We start from the raw sequence: 18,780 nt of genomic DNA, 5'->3' as shown, positions 1-18,780 counted from the left end.
CATCCCTGAACACCCCAGCTCCCCAAGACCATCTGAGCTTGGCAACACTGGGCCCCTGCCTCCCCCAACCCACTCATTCCCAGGGTCCAGCTGTAGCACCACCTCCATGAAGCCTCTACTCTGTGACTGGAGTGCAGTGGCACAATCGTGGCTCACCGCAGCTTTGAACTCCTGGGCTCAAGTGTTCCTCCCACCTCAGCCTCCTGAGTGGCTAAGACCACAGGTGTGCACCACCATGTCTGGCTACTTAAAAAATTTTCTGTAGAGACGGGGTCTTACTGCATTGCCCAGACTGGTCTCCCACGCCTGGCCTCAATCAATCCTCCCACCTCAGCCTCACAAAATGCTGGGATTACAGGCTTGAGCCACTGTGCCCAGCCTATGCGACCTTTACTTTCGGGCAAATCTTACATTTCAATGAACTCTTCAAGGCAGAGAGCTTGTCTGTGTTTGTGCCACACATGACAGCTCACACAAAGCGATCAATTGGCAAAGGTCAAGTGCCCATGGATCAGATGCCACACTGGCCAAGGCAGGGGCTCTTCCCTTGACTCTTGCATGGAATGGGCCCTGACGGGAAGGTGCCAAACTCGACAGTTTGGGGTTGAGAGAAGGGGCAGAAAGCCCAGAAGCGAGGCAGCTGCCTTGCCACTGAAAAACAAGAGATCAAGAATACCAGGGTATGGGCTGGGCGTGGTGGCTCACATCTGTCATCCCAACACTTTGGAACACTCAGGTGGGAGGATCACTTGAGACCTGGAGTTCAAGACCAGCCTGAGCAACATAGCAAGACCTTATCTCTACTCACAAAAAACTTAGCCAGGTGGTGGTGTGAACTTGTAGTCCCAGCTACTCAGGAGGCTGAAGCAGGATTGCTTGAACCTAGGAGTTTGAGGCTGCAGTGAGCTAGGACTGTGCCACTGCTCCAGCCTGGGTGACAGAGCAAGACTTTGTCTTGGAAAAAAAAAAAAAAAAAAAAGAGTAGCAGGACTCAAATCCAGTCCCATGTGCCATTCAGCAGCTGCACGATTTTACCTGTTCTTGTGCCAGTCTTCTCAGCTGTAAAGTGAGGATAACAGTTGTTCTACTTACCCACAGGATTAGAGTCAGAATCAAATAAGGACAGGCCCACGCTTTAGAAGCACTGTACAAGGCTGGGCATGGTGGCTTACACCTGTAATCCCAGCACTTTGGGAGGCCAAGGCGGGTGGATCACCTGAGGTCAGGAGTTCGAGACCAGCCTGGCCAACATGGTGAAACCCCGTCTCTACAAAAATACAAAAAAATACTAGCTGGGCGTGGTGGCAGACACCTGTAATCCCAGCTACTCGGGAGGCTGAGGCAGGAGAATTGCTTGAACCCGGGAGGTGGAGGTTGCGCCATTGCACTCCAGCCTGAGCCACAAGAGTGAAACTCCGTCTCAAAAAAAAAAAAAAAAAAAAAGCAGCACCGTACAGATAGCAGCTGGTGTTGGTTAACAAACAGAGTTGAAAAAAGCTCAGACAGGGCCCAACTCTTGGCCCTAGGGCGAAGGTGGCTTTTATTTCCTCTCTTGGGGAAGGAGGGGGAGGGAGCTTTCCCAGGCACATCAACCTAAGGAAGGGGTGGTTGCGTCCCCAGCAGCGAGGGGCTGGAATTGCTGATCATTCGGAAGGAAGGGTTCGTTCTTGTCCACTTCCTGGCCCTTGGCTGCAGGGTGTGCTGGCAGGGGTCACTCCCCTTGGGGTGGCAGCTCCTGCATCAGTGGAGGCACAAGGAGGTATCTGCTGGTGTTCACGAAGAGGAGGGGGCAGGTGCCCTGAGTGAGGGAGAAAGGGCTGGGGTGGCCAACCCCATGCCGACGCCTGCCCAGTATGATCACTTTCATAAGGCCTGGCTGGTGGGACTCCTCCCAGGAAGGCCCTGAGGGGCCCCTTGGTAGTGCTCCATGTGATGGCTGGTGCTTTAAATGTCCATCTCAAACTGTGACTCTTCACCTGGGGAGAGAGGGGACAGAGGGCCAGGTCAACAATGGGTGAATGCTTGGTACATGAGGCCATTCTTCCATTGCTATAAAGAAATACCTGAGGTTGGGTAATTTATAAAGAAAATAAGTTTTTTTTTTTTTTTGAGATGGAGTCTCACTCTGTCTCTGAGGCTGGAGTGCAGCGGCCCAATTTCAGTTCACTGCAACCTCCGCCTCCTGGGTTCAAGCGATTCTCCTACCTAAGCCTCCCAAAAGAGTAGCTGGGATTATAGGCACCCACCAACACACCCAGCTAATTTTTGTATTTTCAGTAGACACGGGGTTTTGACATGTTGGCCAGGCTGGTCTCGAACTCCTGATCTCAGATGATCCACCCTCCTTGGCCTCCCAAAGTGCTGGGATTACAGGTGTGAGCCACCGCGCCCAGCCAAGAAAAGAAGTTTAATTGGCTCACGGTTCTGCAGGCCGTACAAGCATGATGCCAGCCTCAGCTTGGCTTCTGGGGAGGCCTCAGGGAGCTTTTCGTCATGGTGGAAAGCAAAGCTGGAGCAGGCATGTCACATGGAGGAAGCAGGAGCAAGAGAGAGGGTGGAGTGGCGCTCCCACACTTTACAACAACCAGATCTCGAGAGAACTCATTCACTATCATGAGGACAGCACCAAGCTGTGAGGGATCTGTCCCCACGACCCAAACACCTCCCACCAGGCCCTACCTCCAACACTGGGGATTACAATTTAACATGAGATTTGGGCAGGGACAAATATCCAGACTATATCATTTGGGCTGACTCTTTTGTTGTTTTTGCTTTTTTCTTTAGAGACAGGGTCTCACTCTCTTGGCCAGGCTGGCATGCAGTTATGCAATCATAGCTCACTGCAGCCTTGACCTCCTGGGCTCAAGTGATCCTCCGGCCTCAGCCTCCCAAGTAGTTGGGATTACAGGCATGCACCACCATGCCTGGCTAATTTTAAAATCTTATGTAGAGATGGGGGTCTCACATTGTTGCCCAGGCTGGTATTGAACTTCTGGCCTCAAGTATTCATCCTGCCTCAGCCTCCCAGAATGCTGGGATTTCAGGCATGAGCCACTGTGCCTGGCCACCAGCTGATGTTTTTAGGGGCCAGGGACAGCCCCTATTTTTTGAAAGTGGATAACTTGTTTAGTTTCACAGGCTCACAGCTGGAAGGAAATTAAGCTTGAGATGAATCATGCTGTGAGTCTCGTCTGATTCAGATGAAATTCTGGACTTTGAACTTTTGAGCTAGGACTGCAACGTGTTAAGTCTTTGGGGATATGGGGACCAAATTAATATATTTGTATATGAGAAGGACATGAGTTTCGGGGGTCCAGGGCTGGAATGCTATGGTTTGAAATTCATATAGAAACTTAATCCCCAATGTAACAGTATTAAGAGTTGGGGCCGTTAAGAGGTAATTGGGTCATGAAGGCTCTGTCCTCATGAACGGATTAGCCCATTCCTGGATTAATGGGTTACCACAGGAGTGGGCTAGTTATCACAAGAGTGTTATAAAAAGGCAGCTTGGCTCTCTCTCATGTGCCCCTCTTGCCCTGTGATGCCTTCGCCATGTTCTGATGCAGCAGGAGGCCCTCACCAGAAGCCCAGCAGATGCTGGCACCATGCCCTTGGCCTTCCCAGCCTCTATAACTGTAAGAAATAAACCACTTTTCTTCATAAATTACCCAGTCTCAGGTATGCAGTTACAGCCATCAAAAAACAGACTAAGACACAGGCAACTATTGTCTGTCTTATACTGTGAGGTTCCCAAGGTAATTATGAATCATGTCCTGCAGGCCCTGGGGAGATTAATTCTGCTGCTGTCAGCAGAGCAAGCCCAACTGAGGTCCCTGCTGCTTCCTGTCTGGGCCTGGGGTACGGTCTTCCGGGTGAAGGGTCGGTGGGTTCCAATCTGATTATAGTTGCCCGGAAGTGCTTACGCTGCATCATCTTGCAGCAGAGAACTCCAACACTCTGCTAAGCCAGTCAGGATGCCACAAAGAGTGCATTCACTTACACCACTACCACAGTGGCTGCTCTAATTACTCGGGAGGCGGGGACAGCAGGAAGGACCCAGCTACCAAATGTCAAATCGGCAGAGACAACTGGCTGCATTGTTTCTACCTGCCTTCATAAAGATCCACTAGGGGACCAACAGCCCAACAGGAGGCATCCCGGATGTATTTCTTATCTTGTAGACATGTAATTTCCCAAAGGACAAGTACACTGTGTCTTTGATAACTTGTCTTTTGCACCACAAACATCATGGGTGTGTTCCAAGTGGAAATGCTTCAGGGACAATTATACAGAGGCAGATGCTTACGAAAGTTGCTGTGTGTAGCCGCTGCCATTTCAAACAAACTCCCCACTAATGACATGACCCAAAGGTGCCAGATCACCTTTCCTGAGGTGCCTGGGCCCCTTTCAGGGGAAAAGTTGCTACCAATGAAGAGTTCAACCTCCCCACCCCTACTCTCACCCTCTGGGCTCTGAGCTGCTCCTTAGAAGGTAGGGCAGAGTCCCTGTTGTTCCTCCTCCCTGGAATTGCCCCCAGTGGATGGACTCCAGGAGCCTCATATATTCCCTTTCCCAAGGTAGAGCCTGGCCAAGCCCCGACACTCACCGCCCGCCCGCTTATCTTCTGGGCTATTGCGCAGGTGGCTCTGGCTGGCTTCCATGGGGGGCTCATCACTGGAAGGGCTGGTGACCCCGGGAATGGTGGGCAGATCCCTCGGGGGTGTTTTGGTCACAGGTGAGTTCCGACACTCCATCAGGAATTTCCGGTCATAGATGATCCTGGTACCTAGAAGGGCACAGGGAGGTTGGTCAAGCCACCTGCAACCTCTTGCCTGCTGGTTTTTCCACTTTTTAAAGGCGTGGCTGCAGTAGAGGCAGCAGATTCTCCTGAAAAACCCAGAGGAGGCTGGGTGCGGTGGCTCATGCCCATAATCCCAGCACTTTGGGAGACCAACATAGGTGGATCACCTGAGGTCAGGAGTTCGAGACCAGCCTGGCCAACATGGTGAAACCTGGTCTCTACTAAAAATACAAAAATTAGCCAGCATGGTGGCGGGAGCCTGTAATCCCAGCTACTCAGGAGGCTGGGGCAGGAGAATCACTTGAAGCTGGGAGGCGGAGGTTGCAGTGAACCGATTGCACCACTGTACACCAGCCTGGGTAACAGAGTGAGACTCCTTTTCATTAAAAAAAAAAAAAAAAAAGCTGGAGTAGTGAGGCTTATTTGTGGGCCTGGCTGCCACCCAGAACTCTGCTACCTCCAAACGGCCCCAACTCCCCTTCACATGGAATGATCCGATGGAAGGGGTCTGCAGGCCACCGACTGCACCTGTGTCTTCCCAGAGCTCTGTGCACACTGTGCTCTGTCCCTGTAGCCCCTCAGCAATCTCACCCACCAGGGCTCGGTGTTAATTACCCATGACAATCACATACCACGGTGGAAAAAATGCATTTCTAGTCATTATTCAGTCCTGTCCTTACAGCACTCCTGTGGGATACCCAGAATAGCTGCATTTTACAAATGACCAAACAGAAAATACTTGTGATTCAACCAGAGTGGTAAAAATAAGAACTTTTGCCAGGTGTGGTAGCTCACACCTGTAATCCCAGCACTTTGGGAGGCCAACGTGGGAGGACTGCTTGAGCCCAGGAGCTTGAGACCAGCCTGGACAACTTAGAGAGACCTCATCTCTACAAAAATGTTAAAATGAGCCGGGCATGATGGGTACGTGTCTGTAGTCCCAGCTACTCAGGAAGCTGAGACGGGAGGATTGCTTGAGCCCAGGAGGTCCAGGCTGCAGTGAGACCCTATCTCAAAAAGACAGTTTAAAAAAAAAAAGAGAAATGCCTGGGCTCTGCGGAGAAGAGCCAGAGGCAGGAGTGAAGGGTGGGCTCTCCTGCTGAGCCCCTCCTTTGTGAGGCCCCCAGTGTGTCCTGCCAGTGTGTCACTGACCTTGGAATTCTACCCCACCCTCCCAAGTAGCTGGGATTATAGGTGCGTGCCACCATGCCCAGCTAATTTTTTGTATCTTTAGTAGAGACGGGATTTCACCATGTTGGCCAGGCTGGTCTCAAACTCTTGACCTCGTGATCTGCCCGCCTCGGCCTCCCAAAGTGCTGGGATTACAGGTGTGAGCCACCGCGCCTGGCCCCTTTATATCTTTTTATAGCTACCTTCTATTTATGGCAAGTGAATCCAGTGTTCCATATATAGTAGTGATGGCATTTCCTTTTAATATACAATAATATAATAATATATTATAAATTCTATAATAAAATAATGTAAATTAAATTCAAAAGCTAAGGTGATATAAAGAAATATTAAATATCTGTACAAGTGGAATGCAAGGTGGTAATAATTGTGCAGATAAAATATGAATAACCCAAGTTTGGGAATCATGATTTAAGGACTTCAGGAATTCCCTTCCTTAGCAATAACCTTGAAATCTCTCCTTCACTTAGGGGCTATGATGAGTAGCATTCCAACAGCTAAGATTCATGTCTTACACTTTATTTTACTTTTTTGATTTTTAATTTTTATGGATCCATAATAGTTGTACATATTGAGATTCATTTCTTGATGCTCAGCACTGGACTCTGTAAACACCTGGAAAGGTACCAATTTCCATCTCGGAGTCTGAGTGTGAGTTCCTGAAACGGGGCTCTGTGCTGAGGACGACCTGAGATGCTGAAGGGCAGAGGAATGCAGAGAGATACCTAAAGATAAACTTCACCTGCTGGCTGTGTTCCTCTGGTCTGGCTGTGGCCCCTCCAGGCAGTCACTGGTCTTACTCTCCTGTCCCCTTGCAGGAGAGGCAGTGATATTGAAGCTCACAGCCCTGCTCATTGCCTGTGGGACTTCAGCGTACAGCTGTTTCTTAGGAGGAGGGGTGTAAAGAACCAGGGTGCATTTGGGCTCCGTTCCCAGTCAGCTGTGTGACCCTATGCACCTTGCTCCTTGCACCCCCTGTTTTGGGCCTCCATCTCCTCATCTGGAAAATAAAGACCCATGCACCTTCTAGGTCTGAGTGCCTATGAGCCCAGATTACAAATGGAGAGCAGTGGTGCCCTCTCTTTGCAGGGCTGGGGTGACAGTGAGGGGAGGTAAGGGAAGACCAATTTCTAACTCTTTTTTTTTAAAAAAGTGACCCAGATTTGCTTTGGTTCTAGAGGCCAGATGTGGCATTGCTCCACTCTGCAAGGCTTGGGGTTGTACAGTCTCTCCTCCCCAGAGGGGAGGGAAGCCCAGAGACCCCAGGGTCCAGGCAGCGGGGTGGGGACTCAGTGGACAAGTCGCTGGACATCCTGGCTCCAGATGGGACCACTTTTTTCTGTTGTTTCTTAATCTTTGAGACTCGGCAAGAGTCCTCGCCTTCTTGTTTCCCCCCAACTTTGCTTTTTGTTTGTTTGTTTTGAGATGGGAGTCTCGCTCTGTCACCCAGGCTGGAATGCAGTGGCATGATCTTGGCTCACTGCAATCTCGGCCTCCTGGGTTCTAGCAATCCTCCCGCCTCAGCCTCCCCAGTAGCTGGGACAACAGGCATGTGCTATCATGCCCGGCTAATTTTTGTATTTTTTGGTAGAGACGGGGTTTCACCATGTTGGCCAAGCTGGTCTTGAACTCCTGACCTCAAGTGATCCACCGGCCTCAGCCTCCCGAAGTGCTGGGGTTACAGACATGAGCCACACTTTTTTTGTTGTTGTTGGTTTGTTTATCATAGCGTGAAACCTAAGAGTTAAAGATTCAATAGTCTCAAAGAAGAGCCCGGGGGCCAGCAACCATCTGGAGAGCCTCTTTAAAGGTCATCAGCCCCTGGTGACTTTTTAAAAATTGTGGTGAAATACACATAACATTGACCATCTTAAACATTTTAAGGAGACAGTTCAGTAGTGTGAAGTAAATTCTCAGTGTTGTGCTACCATCACCGCCAATCATCTCCAAAACGTTTTCGTCATGCGAAACTGAAACTCTTCAACTCCCCCTCCCCCCTCCCTCTAGGCCCTGGCAAGCAGGGTTCTACTTTCTGTCTCTCTGAATTTGACTACTCTAGGTATCTTATATGGTGAAATCATACAGGATTTGCTTTTTCATGACCGGCTTATTTCACTTAGCATAATGTCCTCAAGGTCCCTCCACACTGTAGCATGTGATAGGATTTCCTTCCTGCTGAAGGCTGAATAATATCCCATTGAGAGTGTGTACGCATTTTGCTTATCCTTTCCTCTAACTGATGGACACCTGGGTTGCTTCCACTTCTCGGTTATTGTGAATAATGCTGCTATGAACATGGGAGTACAAATACTTCTTGAAGATCTTGCTTTCACTAGCCTGGCCAGCATGGTGAAACCCTGTCTCTAACAAAAATACAAAAATTAGCCAGGCGTGGTGTTACACACCTGTAATCCCAGCTACTCTGGACTGAGGTAGAAGAATCGCTTGAACTTGGGAGGCAGAGGCTGCAGTGAGCTGAGATCGCACCACTGCGCTCCAGCGAGCTGAGATCGCGCCACTGCGCTCCAGCCTGGGCGACAGAGCAAGACCCTGTCTCAAAACAAAACAAAACAAAACAAAACAAAAAAACAGGCCAGGTGTGGTGGCTCATGCTTGTAATCCTAGCACTTTGGGAGGCCGAGGCAGGCAGGTCACCCGAGGTCAGGAGTTCAAGATCAGCCTGGTCAACATGGTGAAACCCAGTCTCTACTAAAAATACAAAAATTAGCTGGGCGTGGTGGCACACGCTTGTAATCCCAGCTACTTGGGAGGCTGAGGCAGGAGAATTGTTGAACCTGGGAGGCGGAGGTTGCAGTGAGCCAAGATTATGCCACTGCACTCCAGCCTGGGCAACAGAGCAAGCAAGCCTCTGTCTCAAAAAAAAAAAAAAAAAAATTAAATCATTAATTATACTTAAAAGTGAAAGAAAAAGCCTCTGTGCCCTTTGTCCTATGGCTACCACACTTACTTAAAAATAAGAATCCTAATTTTACCTAATAAAATCAGAGATTTCAGTTGGGGAGGGGTCTGTGAGGAGTAAACAGCAGCGTTCAGAAAGTCAGCCAAAGGCCGGATGAGGTGGATTGCACCTGCAATCCCAGCACTTTGGGAGGCTGAGGTGGGAGGATCACTTGAGCCCAGGAGTTCGAGACCAGCCTGGGCAACATAGCAAGACCTTATCTACAAATTTTTTTTTTTTTTTTTTGAGACGGAGTCTCGTTCTGTTGCCCAGGCTGGAGTGCAGTGGCGTGATCTCGGCTCACTGTAACTTCCGCCTCCTGGGTTCAAGCAATTCTCCCTGCCTCAGCCTCCCAAGTAGCTGGGATTACAGGTGCCTGGCTAATTTTTGTAGTTTTAGTGCAGACAGGGTTTTGCCATGTTGGCCAGGCTGGTCTTGAGCTCCTGACCTCAGGTGATCCGCCTGCCTCGGCCTTCCAAAGTGCTGGGATTACAGGCATGAGCCACTGCGCCTGGCCTACTAAAATTTTTTAAAAATTAACCAGGCATGGTGGCATGCGCTTGGAGTCCTAGCTACGCGGAGGCTGAGGTGGGAGGATCGCTTGAGCCTGAGAGATTGAGGCTGTGGTGAGTAGTGATTGCACCACTGGACTCCAGTCTGGGAGACAGAGCGAGACCCTGTCTCAAAAAAAAAAAAAAAAAGACAAACCTTAAAGCCTGGCTGAAGACACCTGCTGCAGAGCTACTTGGTGCTGGGGACACTTGGCCCATGTACAAGGTCAGGAAATGGAAACACGAGTGGGCAGGATGGATGCCAAGGTCCCTTCAGGGCTGCTGGTCAGGTGTGATCTGACAGAAACCTCTGTGTGTGTGTTCGGCAGGTGGAGTGGCATCACGCTAGGGTGGCCTCCACATAAAACTCTTTAGCCAAAGGTGGGGGCTACGGCTGGGCGCAGTGACTCACATCTGTAAATTCCAACAGTTTGGGAGGCCAAGGTTGGAGGATCACTTGAGGCTGGGAGTTCCAGACCAGCTTGGCCAACACAGCGAGACCTTATCTTTAAAAATAAAACAGCCTGGGCACAATGGCTCACGCCTGTAACCCCAGCACTTTGGGAGGCCAAGGCAGGCAGATCACCTGAGGTCAGGAGTTCGAGACCAGCCTGGCCAACATGGTGAAACCCCACCTCTATTAAAAATACAAAAATTAGCCAGCCATGGTGGCATACACCTAATCCTAGCTACTGAGGAGGCTGAGGCAGGAGAATCACTTGAACCTGGGAGGCGGAGGTTGCAGTGAGCCGAGATCGTGCCACTGCACTCCAGCCTGGGAGACAGAGCGAGACTCTGTCACAAAAAAATAAAAAATAAATAAATAAATAAAAGGAAACAAAACCTCTTTAGCTGAGGTCCTATGTCCTCAGCAGGCTTGTCTTGGACCCCTCTCTACACTGGGGTAAATGACCCACCTCCACTAGGTCACTACAAAGAGTATGAAGTGCTTTTGAGGATCAAAGCGACTTCAAGATGGCAGAGCCATGACATTTTTTTCCTACTCCTCTCAAAAGTCATGCCAAACACCAAGAATGAAGTACAAGCACGTTCTCCAACCTGGATGCAGGGAGAGCTCCAACTGTCACCCCAAATCACAACAGGTAAAAACAGAGGCAAGTACAGGAGCGGTCAACGATCTCATGGGGAGGAAGCAGGTGACACTGAAATGCAGGGAGGTTGGGGTGGAGCAAGTTCTCCGTTTGCCCCAGAGAACCCCAGGAAGGTTCAGGAATTAGGCACAGCATGGAATCTGGGGATGGGGGCTGATAACAGGGAGACTGCTTGAAAGTCTGTATGGAAAATGGAAACCCCAGGTTCTTACCAGCATTTAGCTGCTGCCCTGAGGTTTACTCTCTTAAGCAAACTTACCAGAGGGGTGCCAGGTGTCCCTTGCCCCAAGGAGAAGGGTGACAGGGAAATTAAAGTTGACCTCCTGAATGGTGAGCCTTAAGCCCTCTCCTCTCCCCTGCTTCAGAATAAAGAGTGAAGATAAAGACCTACAGAAACTGATTGTGGCATGGGGCTCCACAGTGAATAAAACCAGCTAGCCACCAGATGGAACCCATTAGTCTCTGGGCCTCACAAGGGACTCCTGGTCAGCTCCTGAGTTCCCCACCCTTAAATAAAAACAGCCAGGCCCAGTGCAGTGGTTCACACCTATAAGTAATCCCAACACTCTGGAAGGCTGAGGTGGGAGGATCAGTTGAGCCTAGGAAGTTGAGGCTGCAGTGAGCTATAATCATGACATTGCACCATAGCCTGAGTGAAAGAGCGAGACCCTGTCTTTCAAAAAAGAAAGAAAGAAAGAAAAGACCAAGGCAGGTGGATTGCTTGAGCCCAAGAGTTTGAGACCAGCCTGAGCAACACGGGGAAATCCTGTCTTTACAAAAAAGACAAAAATTAGCCAAGCGTGGTGGCACACGCCTGTAGTTCCAGCTACCCAGGAGGCAGAGGTGGGAGGATCACCAGAGCCCAGGAGGTCCAAGGCTGCAGTGAGCTAAGATTGTGCCACTATACTCCAGTTTGAGTGACAGAGTGAAACCCTGTGTCAAAAAATAAATTTTAAAAAATTTGAAAAACCAACCAGTCAAATGTTCCCACACATTTCTGAGAAAGGCTTGTAGCATTTAAGGCAAGATCTAAGCAAATCAACAGGAGGAAACAGGGAATAAAGGAAGCAGAAAACCTTAAAGAAAAACAAGAGGCCGGGTATGGTGGTTCACATATACAACCCCAACACTTTGGGAGGCTGAGGTGGGTGGATCACATGAGGTCAGGAGTTCAAGACCAGCCTGGCCAACATGGTGAAACCCCGTCTCTACTAAAAATACAAAATATTAGCTGGGTGTGGTGGTACACACCTGTAGTCCAGCTATTCAGGAGGCTGAGGCATGAGAACAGCTTGAACCCAGGAGGCGGAGGCTGCAGTGAGCCGAGATTGTGCCACTGTACTCTGGCCTGGGGACAGAGCAAGATTCCATCTCAAAAAGAAAAAAGAAAAACCAAAGGACAAAGAGAGATGAACAATAGGCAAAAAGATAATAAATTAGGGGTCCAATATTGGATGGCAGGAAGTCCAGAAGGAGAAAAGAGAAACGAATAAAAGGGAATTTACTTTAAAAATATGAAGAAAGGCCAGGTGTGGTGGCTCATGCCTGTAATCCCAGCACTTTGGGAGGCCGAGGTGGGTAGATCACTTGAGATCAAGAGTTTAAGACCAGCCTAGACAACATGGTGAAAACCCATCTCTACTAAAAATACAAAAATTAGCTGGGCATGGCAGCATGTGTCTATAATCCCAGCTACTCGGGAGGCTGAGGCAGGAGGATTGCTTAAACCCACAAGGTGGAGGTTGCAGTGAGTTGAGGTCACGCTACTGCACTCTAGCCTGGGGGACAGAGCGAGACCCTGTCTCGAAGAAAAAAAAAAAAAGACGGAAATTTTCCTGAATTGAAAGGGATGTCTTGAAATTGAAATTGAAGCTCCCCTTTCAGTAAGTAGTGCAATGAATTTAAAACACTCAGTTAACGTCATTGTGAAATTCACAATACTGGCGATAAAGAGAAAATCCTTTATAGGATTTGCAGGTATACACAAGGACAGGGAATGAGAAGGGCATAAAATGTCTTAAATGGCAAGACTGGAAGCCTGCAAACAGTGCCTCGACGCCTTCACAATCTGACGGAAAATTCATTTCAACCTGCATCTTATCCCCTGCCAAACACAAATCAAGTAAAAGTATAACAGAGATACTTCTCTTTTTTCTTTTCTTTTTTTGAGACGGAGTTTCGCTCTTGTTGCCCAGGATGGAGTGCAATGGCGCAATCTCAGCTCACTGCAACTTCCGCCTCCCAGGTTCAAGCAATTCTCCTGCCTCAGCCTCCCGAGTAACTGGGATTACAGGCCTGCACCACCACGCCTGGCTAATTTTGTATTTTTAGTAGAGACGGGGTTTCTCCATGTTGAGGCTGGTCTTGAACTCCTGACCTCAGGTGATCCGCCCGTCTCGGCCTCCCAAAGTGCTGGGATTACAGGTGTGAGCCACCGCACCCGGCCTCTCTTTTTTCTTTAAATTAAATTAAATTTTATTTTTGGAGACAGGGTCTCGCTATGTTGCCCAGGCTGGTCTCAAACCCTGGTTTCAAATGATCCTCCTGCCTCAGCCTCCCAAAGTGCTGGAATTACAGGTGTGAGCCACTGCGCCTGGCCATAGAGACATTTCAGAAAGAATACAGTAAGATGTGTTCTGTCAAAATTATAGAAAGACTAGGGCTTCAGGGAACCCCACATTGACAGTTGTGTGGCAGGGCTAGAGCAGCCAAACCGTTACTCCAAATCTTGTCTTAGTTCAGGAGAGAGGGAAAATATGGGCAGATAAATCTAGAAGTCCGACTGTGTGCAAGACCTTACTGTGAGGCATTTTAGAGAGCTTCTGGAAGGTTTGGGAAAACCTAAATGAAAACTAAGCACATTTTTAAAACAAAGCAATTATTAACTCTGCTTTAAAAAAAATATATAAAAGTGGAAATGCTATTATTATAGATAGTACTTGGCTCAAGAATCATCATAATAAAAACAAGAAATGTTTACTTTTAATTTTAGTTTAAATTTTTTTTTTTTGAAACAGGGTCTTGTTCTGTCACTCAGGCTGGAGTGCAGTGGTGACATCACGGCTCACTGCAACCTTGGACCTCTGGGCTCAGGTGATCCTCCCACCTCAGCTTCCTGAGTAGCTGGGAGTACAGGCAAGTGTCACCACACCCAGCTAATTTTTGTATATACTTTTTTGTAGAGACGGGGTTTTACCATGTTGCCTAGGGTGGGCTGGAACTCCTGGGCTCAAGTGATCCACTGCACCCAGCCTGTTTTTGTTTTTTGTTTTCCTTAAAGACAGAATCTTGCTATATTGCCCAGGCTAGACTCAAACTTCTGGGCTCAAGTGATCCTCCCGCCTCAGCCTCCTGAGGAGCTGGGATTACAGGTGTGTGCCACTGCACCTGGCTGGATTTTTAAAACTTTGAAATGTAATTTTATTGGGACAATCAGGGGAGAGGAAGAGAGAAAATACAGAAGTAAAAAAATCTCATTTATCAAAAAAGTGATTCAGGCTGGGCGCAGTGGCTCATGCCTGTAATCCCAGTGCTTTGGGAGGCCAAGGTGGGTGGATCACCTGAGGTCAGGAGTTTGAGACCAGCCTGGCCAACATGGCAAAACCCTGTCTTTGCTAAAAGTACAAAAATTAGCTGGGAGTGGTGGCATGTGCCTGTAATCCCAGCTACTTGGGAGGCTGAGGCAGGAAAACTGCTTGAACCCAGGAGGCAGATGTTGCAGTGAGTCGAGATCGTGTCACTGCACTCCACCCTGGGCAAGAGAGTGAGACTCTGTCTCAAAAAAAAAAAAAAAAATCCAAAGCCCTACACTACACCTTAACTCCCATGAACTGTATTCAAGTATAGAGACTACTGCAATCCAGGGACAAAAGTGTTAATCCTTACCCACATATTTGCTGGTCTTTGCTCAATTCTTTTTCCTGAAAGTAGGTGTGCTGGTCTCGTTTATTTACTCACTGAACCTCTACTTTGTACTAGCACCATGCGAGGCGCTAGGGATTTAAAAAAGTCAGATGTAGTGAAAGCGCCTAGATCTAAACCTTATGTAATTTAGTCGAGAAAGACCTGTAAAGAAGTGATTACAGCCAAGTGTGTGAAGTCCACAGACAGGCGTTAAGGGGAGACCACCAAGGGACACAGATACCAAGTCCTCCATCTTCCTGCTTCCAAGCAGCCTGACCCTAAACCCCCGGCCCAGAGAAACATCCGTCTCACCCCAGTTCTGCAGTGCCCAAGGGGTGAGGGAGGTGAGCTAAGGCTGACCTTCATTGCCAACCCAGAGATGCAGAGCAGGGAAACCCACAACCCTGCCTCCCAGCAGGGCAAGGGAAGAAGAGAGGAGCACCCCTACACCTCAAACCATTTGTGTAGCTGGGATCCAGCCCATCGTGTGCTGGGGGTAGAGTTCAAGGTTCGGTCTTGAACTACCTGGGGACAATAACTGAGGCTCATTCTACCTGAAATCCTTTGGAAACCCAGCTCTGTCATTCCATTTGCTAGCTCTCGCGACTCTGGGCAAGTTATGACAAACTCTTTGTGCCTCAGTTTCTGCTTCTCCAGATTGGCGACGACAATGATGATGATGATGATGATGATAATGCCAACTTCGTAGGGTTACTGTGTGGATTTGAACAGTGGCTGACACAGTGTAAGCCCCATACAATTCTAGTTATTATCATGACCTGCAGGGTCCAGGTGACATATTTCACCATTTATTCAGTTCCATCCATACCAGCAACCAATTATCAGTCAAAGCAGGGATAAATCAAAGGACAGGTAAGCAACTCAGGAGAGACACTTGGAAGGGACAGGGTGAGGGTGTCCTCCCTCCTTTTTAGGCCCAAGGAAACCAAGAATCATCATGAACTTCAGCATGTTTGTTAGCCAGTATCCTTCAGGATTTTAAACTCCAAATGTGCACCAAATATAGGAATGATATTTTTTTTCAAGGCATGCTTTGTGGTGACAGTAGTTTGCTTTCAATGTATAAAGCAATGGAGGGGTTCAAGACCAGCATGGGTAACAAAGCACGATCCCATCTCTACAAAAGAAGTTAAAACTTAGCCAGGTGTAGGCCGGGTGGGGTAGCTCACGCCTGTAATCCCAGCACACTGGGAGGCCAAGGCAGGTGGATCACTTGAGGTCAGGAGTTTGAGACCAGCCTGACCAACATGGTGAAACCTTGTCTCTATTAAAAATACAAAAATTAGCTGGGCGTGGTGGCAGACGCCGGTAATCCCAGCTACTTGGGAGGCTGAGGCAGGAGAATTGCTTGAACCCAGGCAGAGGTTGCAGTGAGCCAAAATCGCACCATTGCACTCCAGCTTGGGTGACAGAGCAAGACTCCGTCTCAAACAAACAAAAAAATTAGTCAGGTGTCGTGGTGCATGTCTGCAGTCCCAGCTACTCAGGAGGCTGAGGCAGGAGGATGGCTTGAACCCAGAATTCAAGGTTGTAGGGAACTACAATTTTACCACTGCATGGTAGTCTGGGAGACAGAACAAGATCTGTCTCTAAAAATAAGTAAATAAATATTTCTATTAATTAATTATCATTATTATTATTTTTTGAGATAGAGTCTCACTCTGTTGCCCAGGCTGGAGAACAATAGTGTGATCTTGGCTTACTGCAACTTCTGCCTCCTGGGCTCAAGTGATCCTCTTGCATCAGCCTCCCAAGTAGCTGGGACTACAGGCATGCACCACCATGCCCAGCTAATTTTTTTTTTTTTTTTTGTAGATAAGGTTTTGTCATGTTTCCTTGGCTGGTCTTGAACTTGTGGGCTCAAGCAATCCCCCCACCTCGGCCTCTCAAAGTTCTGGGATTACAATAAATAAAGCCATAGAGACATTCCCTTAGGTTCTAGTTTCCTCACCTGTAAAACAATGGCATTGTACTAGGCTCATTCAAACTATTTTGAAAGCACCAGGCATGTGCCATTTATTTTTAGGATCTCCTTGTTGGCAGGTACTTAATGTACAAATAGCATAGTGCTTGGAGGCAGATGTTCTGGGCTCAAACCTGGGCTTGCCACATACCAGTCCCTGAACTCCAAGTTGCACTTTCATTCCTCAGTTATAAGAGGGAGGGAATAACAAAATCCACACCTCAGAGGAGTATTGTGAAGATTAAATAAAATAAAGAACATCAAGATTCTTTGTATGAGAATAAAGTGACACTCACATAATTGCTGTTAAAGAGAAAATCACCTGGGAGAACATACGCAACCAAAGAAAGATGTCATGAGCCGGGAACAGGAAGCATTTTTGGAGGCCAAGGAGCATTGGAGTGCTGCATGAATGAAGGCTTAGATTTTCAGGCGAGGTGCATACAGCAATCGTGGTTGCCATCTGTCATCCCCTCTGGTCTGTGCTCACAGCCTGACGTGCTAGGTCTTATTCCCTCTTACAACTCCCCACACAGGAGCTTCACCTTGCAGAAGAGGAAACAGGCCCAGAAAGGCTGTCCCCTCACAGCCGTCCAGAGGCCAACCTAACCCACCTTGACTCCAATCCTAAATGCCTCCTACTGTTTAAAATTAGCAAGGTTGGATCATGCCTGCAATCAGAGTGCTTTGGGAGGCCAAGGCATGAGGATTGCTTGAGGACAGGAGTTTGAGAACAGCCTGGGCAACACAGTGAGATCCCCATCTCTACAAAAAATTTAAAAAGTAGCCTGGCATGATGGCATGCACCTATGGTCCCAGCTACTCCAGAGGCTGAGGCAGGAGGATCGCTTTAGCCCAGGAGTTTGAGGCTGCAGTGAGCTGGGATCATGCTACTGTACTCCAGCCTGGGTGACAGAGTGAGACCCTGTCTCTACAAAATAAAATAAAAGTAGTAAGGCAGACCAGGCTACCACCCCTTAGCTAACACTCTCAGCTGGAAAAATTAAGAGGTCTTAGACTTCTGGGTGCTTGTCAGAACAGGATGTTCCCTGCCTTGAGCGCTTCCCCATAGCCCTCCAGTGCCCATACTCTGCGGCTGGATAGGACTTCTGTAAACTGAGCCGTGCATGGCCCTCACTTTCCCCTGGGGTTCCTTTGGCAGAAGCATTCTTCCATTGGATGTGGAGACGTGAGGCTTAGTGAGAGTACGAGGATGGAATTCCTAGAACTGCTGTTCCCATTCCAGGGAGAGGGAGAGCATTTCACAACAGGGCCAGGGTGGGGGAGGTCCAAATGCTTATGCTCAGATCCAAGCCAACAGCCAGTGAGCAAAACACCCTGGATAATCTGAACTCCAGCTCTGAGGCAGCTCCCTGTTAACCTGGAGGTAAATACGCCGACATGCCAGAATCTCGGTCTTCCCTCCCTCCTCGCCACACAGTCCAGGGAGGAATCACATATGTCTGGGTGGCTTTTCTGGCTGGCTGGTCTATTTAACAAGCAGGACAGAACTGCCGGGGTGGAAATCTTGGTGAGAGATGCAGAGCACGCTCAGTCCAAGACTTTTCTTTACCTCTGCCCCCCAACCACTGACCTCCACAAAGAGAACGAAGATCCCAACATTTCTCAGGGGCCAGGGGTCTTATGAAGCTGCTGGATACCAGATGGGGACGATCGGCAGCCTCTCCCTCTGAGGCCCTGGCATGGGAGGGAATAGGTCAGTTTCTTTGAAAATTGGCTTCAGGCCAGGTGTGATAGCTCACGCCTGTTATCCCAGCACTTTGGGAGGCCGAGGCAGGTGGATCGCCTGAGGTCAGGAGTTTGACACCAGCACGCCAACGTAGTGAAACCCTGTCTCTACTAAAAATACAAAAACTAGCCGGGCGTGGTGGCACGCACCTGTGGTCCCAGCTACTGAGGAGGCTGAGGCAGAAGAATCGCTTGAATCCAGGAGGCAGAGGTTGCAGTGAGCCGAGATTGCACCACTGCACTCCAGCCTGGGCAACAGAGCAAGACTCCATCTCAAAAAGAAAGAAAGAAAAAGAAAAGAAAAGAAAATTGGCTTTGACAGAGACTTTCAGAACAAAATAGCTGAGCTAATTATTCTGATTGCTGGCCAAGCTCCTCCCCTTCCTTAATCTCCTCCCAAACACTTCAAATGCACCCTATGGGTGAAGCTGTCCCTGAAATTCATTACCAATAGGGAATGACCTTCTGAAATGACTCCCATTACAAACAGTAGTGATTGCTGTCCCAGTTGGAAAGGGGAATGGCCCTGT

General features: G+C 48.6%; 1 protein-coding gene across 2 annotated transcripts in view; it reads right to left on the bottom strand.

Moving 5' to 3' along the window:
* Positions 1–1,514: 1,514 nt before the first annotated feature.
* Positions 1,515–18,780, bottom strand: part of EIF4EBP1 (eukaryotic translation initiation factor 4E binding protein 1) — a 29,963-nt gene continuing 12,697 nt past the window's right edge. Inside the window, exons 1-4 of one of the 2 annotated variants that reach the window (XM_063668624.1) lie at positions 18,401–18,537; positions 18,096–18,199; positions 4,607–4,786; positions 1,515–1,976 (exon numbers count right to left, since the gene is read on the bottom strand). In XM_063668624.1, the coding sequence (XP_063524694.1) occupies positions 1,945–1,976; positions 4,607–4,786; positions 18,096–18,199; positions 18,401–18,522 (438 nt within the window). In that variant the 5' untranslated portion in view covers positions 18,523–18,537 and the 3' untranslated portion in view covers positions 1,515–1,944. Of the gene's footprint in view, positions 1,977–4,606; positions 4,787–18,095; positions 18,200–18,400; positions 18,538–18,780 lie in introns of those variants that run through there. The other variant, XM_054498596.2, reaches the window with a different exon arrangement.

This window comes from Pongo pygmaeus, chromosome 7 (assembly GCF_028885625.2).
Source record: "Pongo pygmaeus isolate AG05252 chromosome 7, NHGRI_mPonPyg2-v2.0_pri, whole genome shotgun sequence".
NCBI classification, from domain to species: Eukaryota; Metazoa; Chordata; class Mammalia; order Primates; family Hominidae; genus Pongo; species Pongo pygmaeus.
Note: the sequence above shows the minus strand (reverse complement) of the source record. Positions and strands in the feature narration are given on the sequence as shown.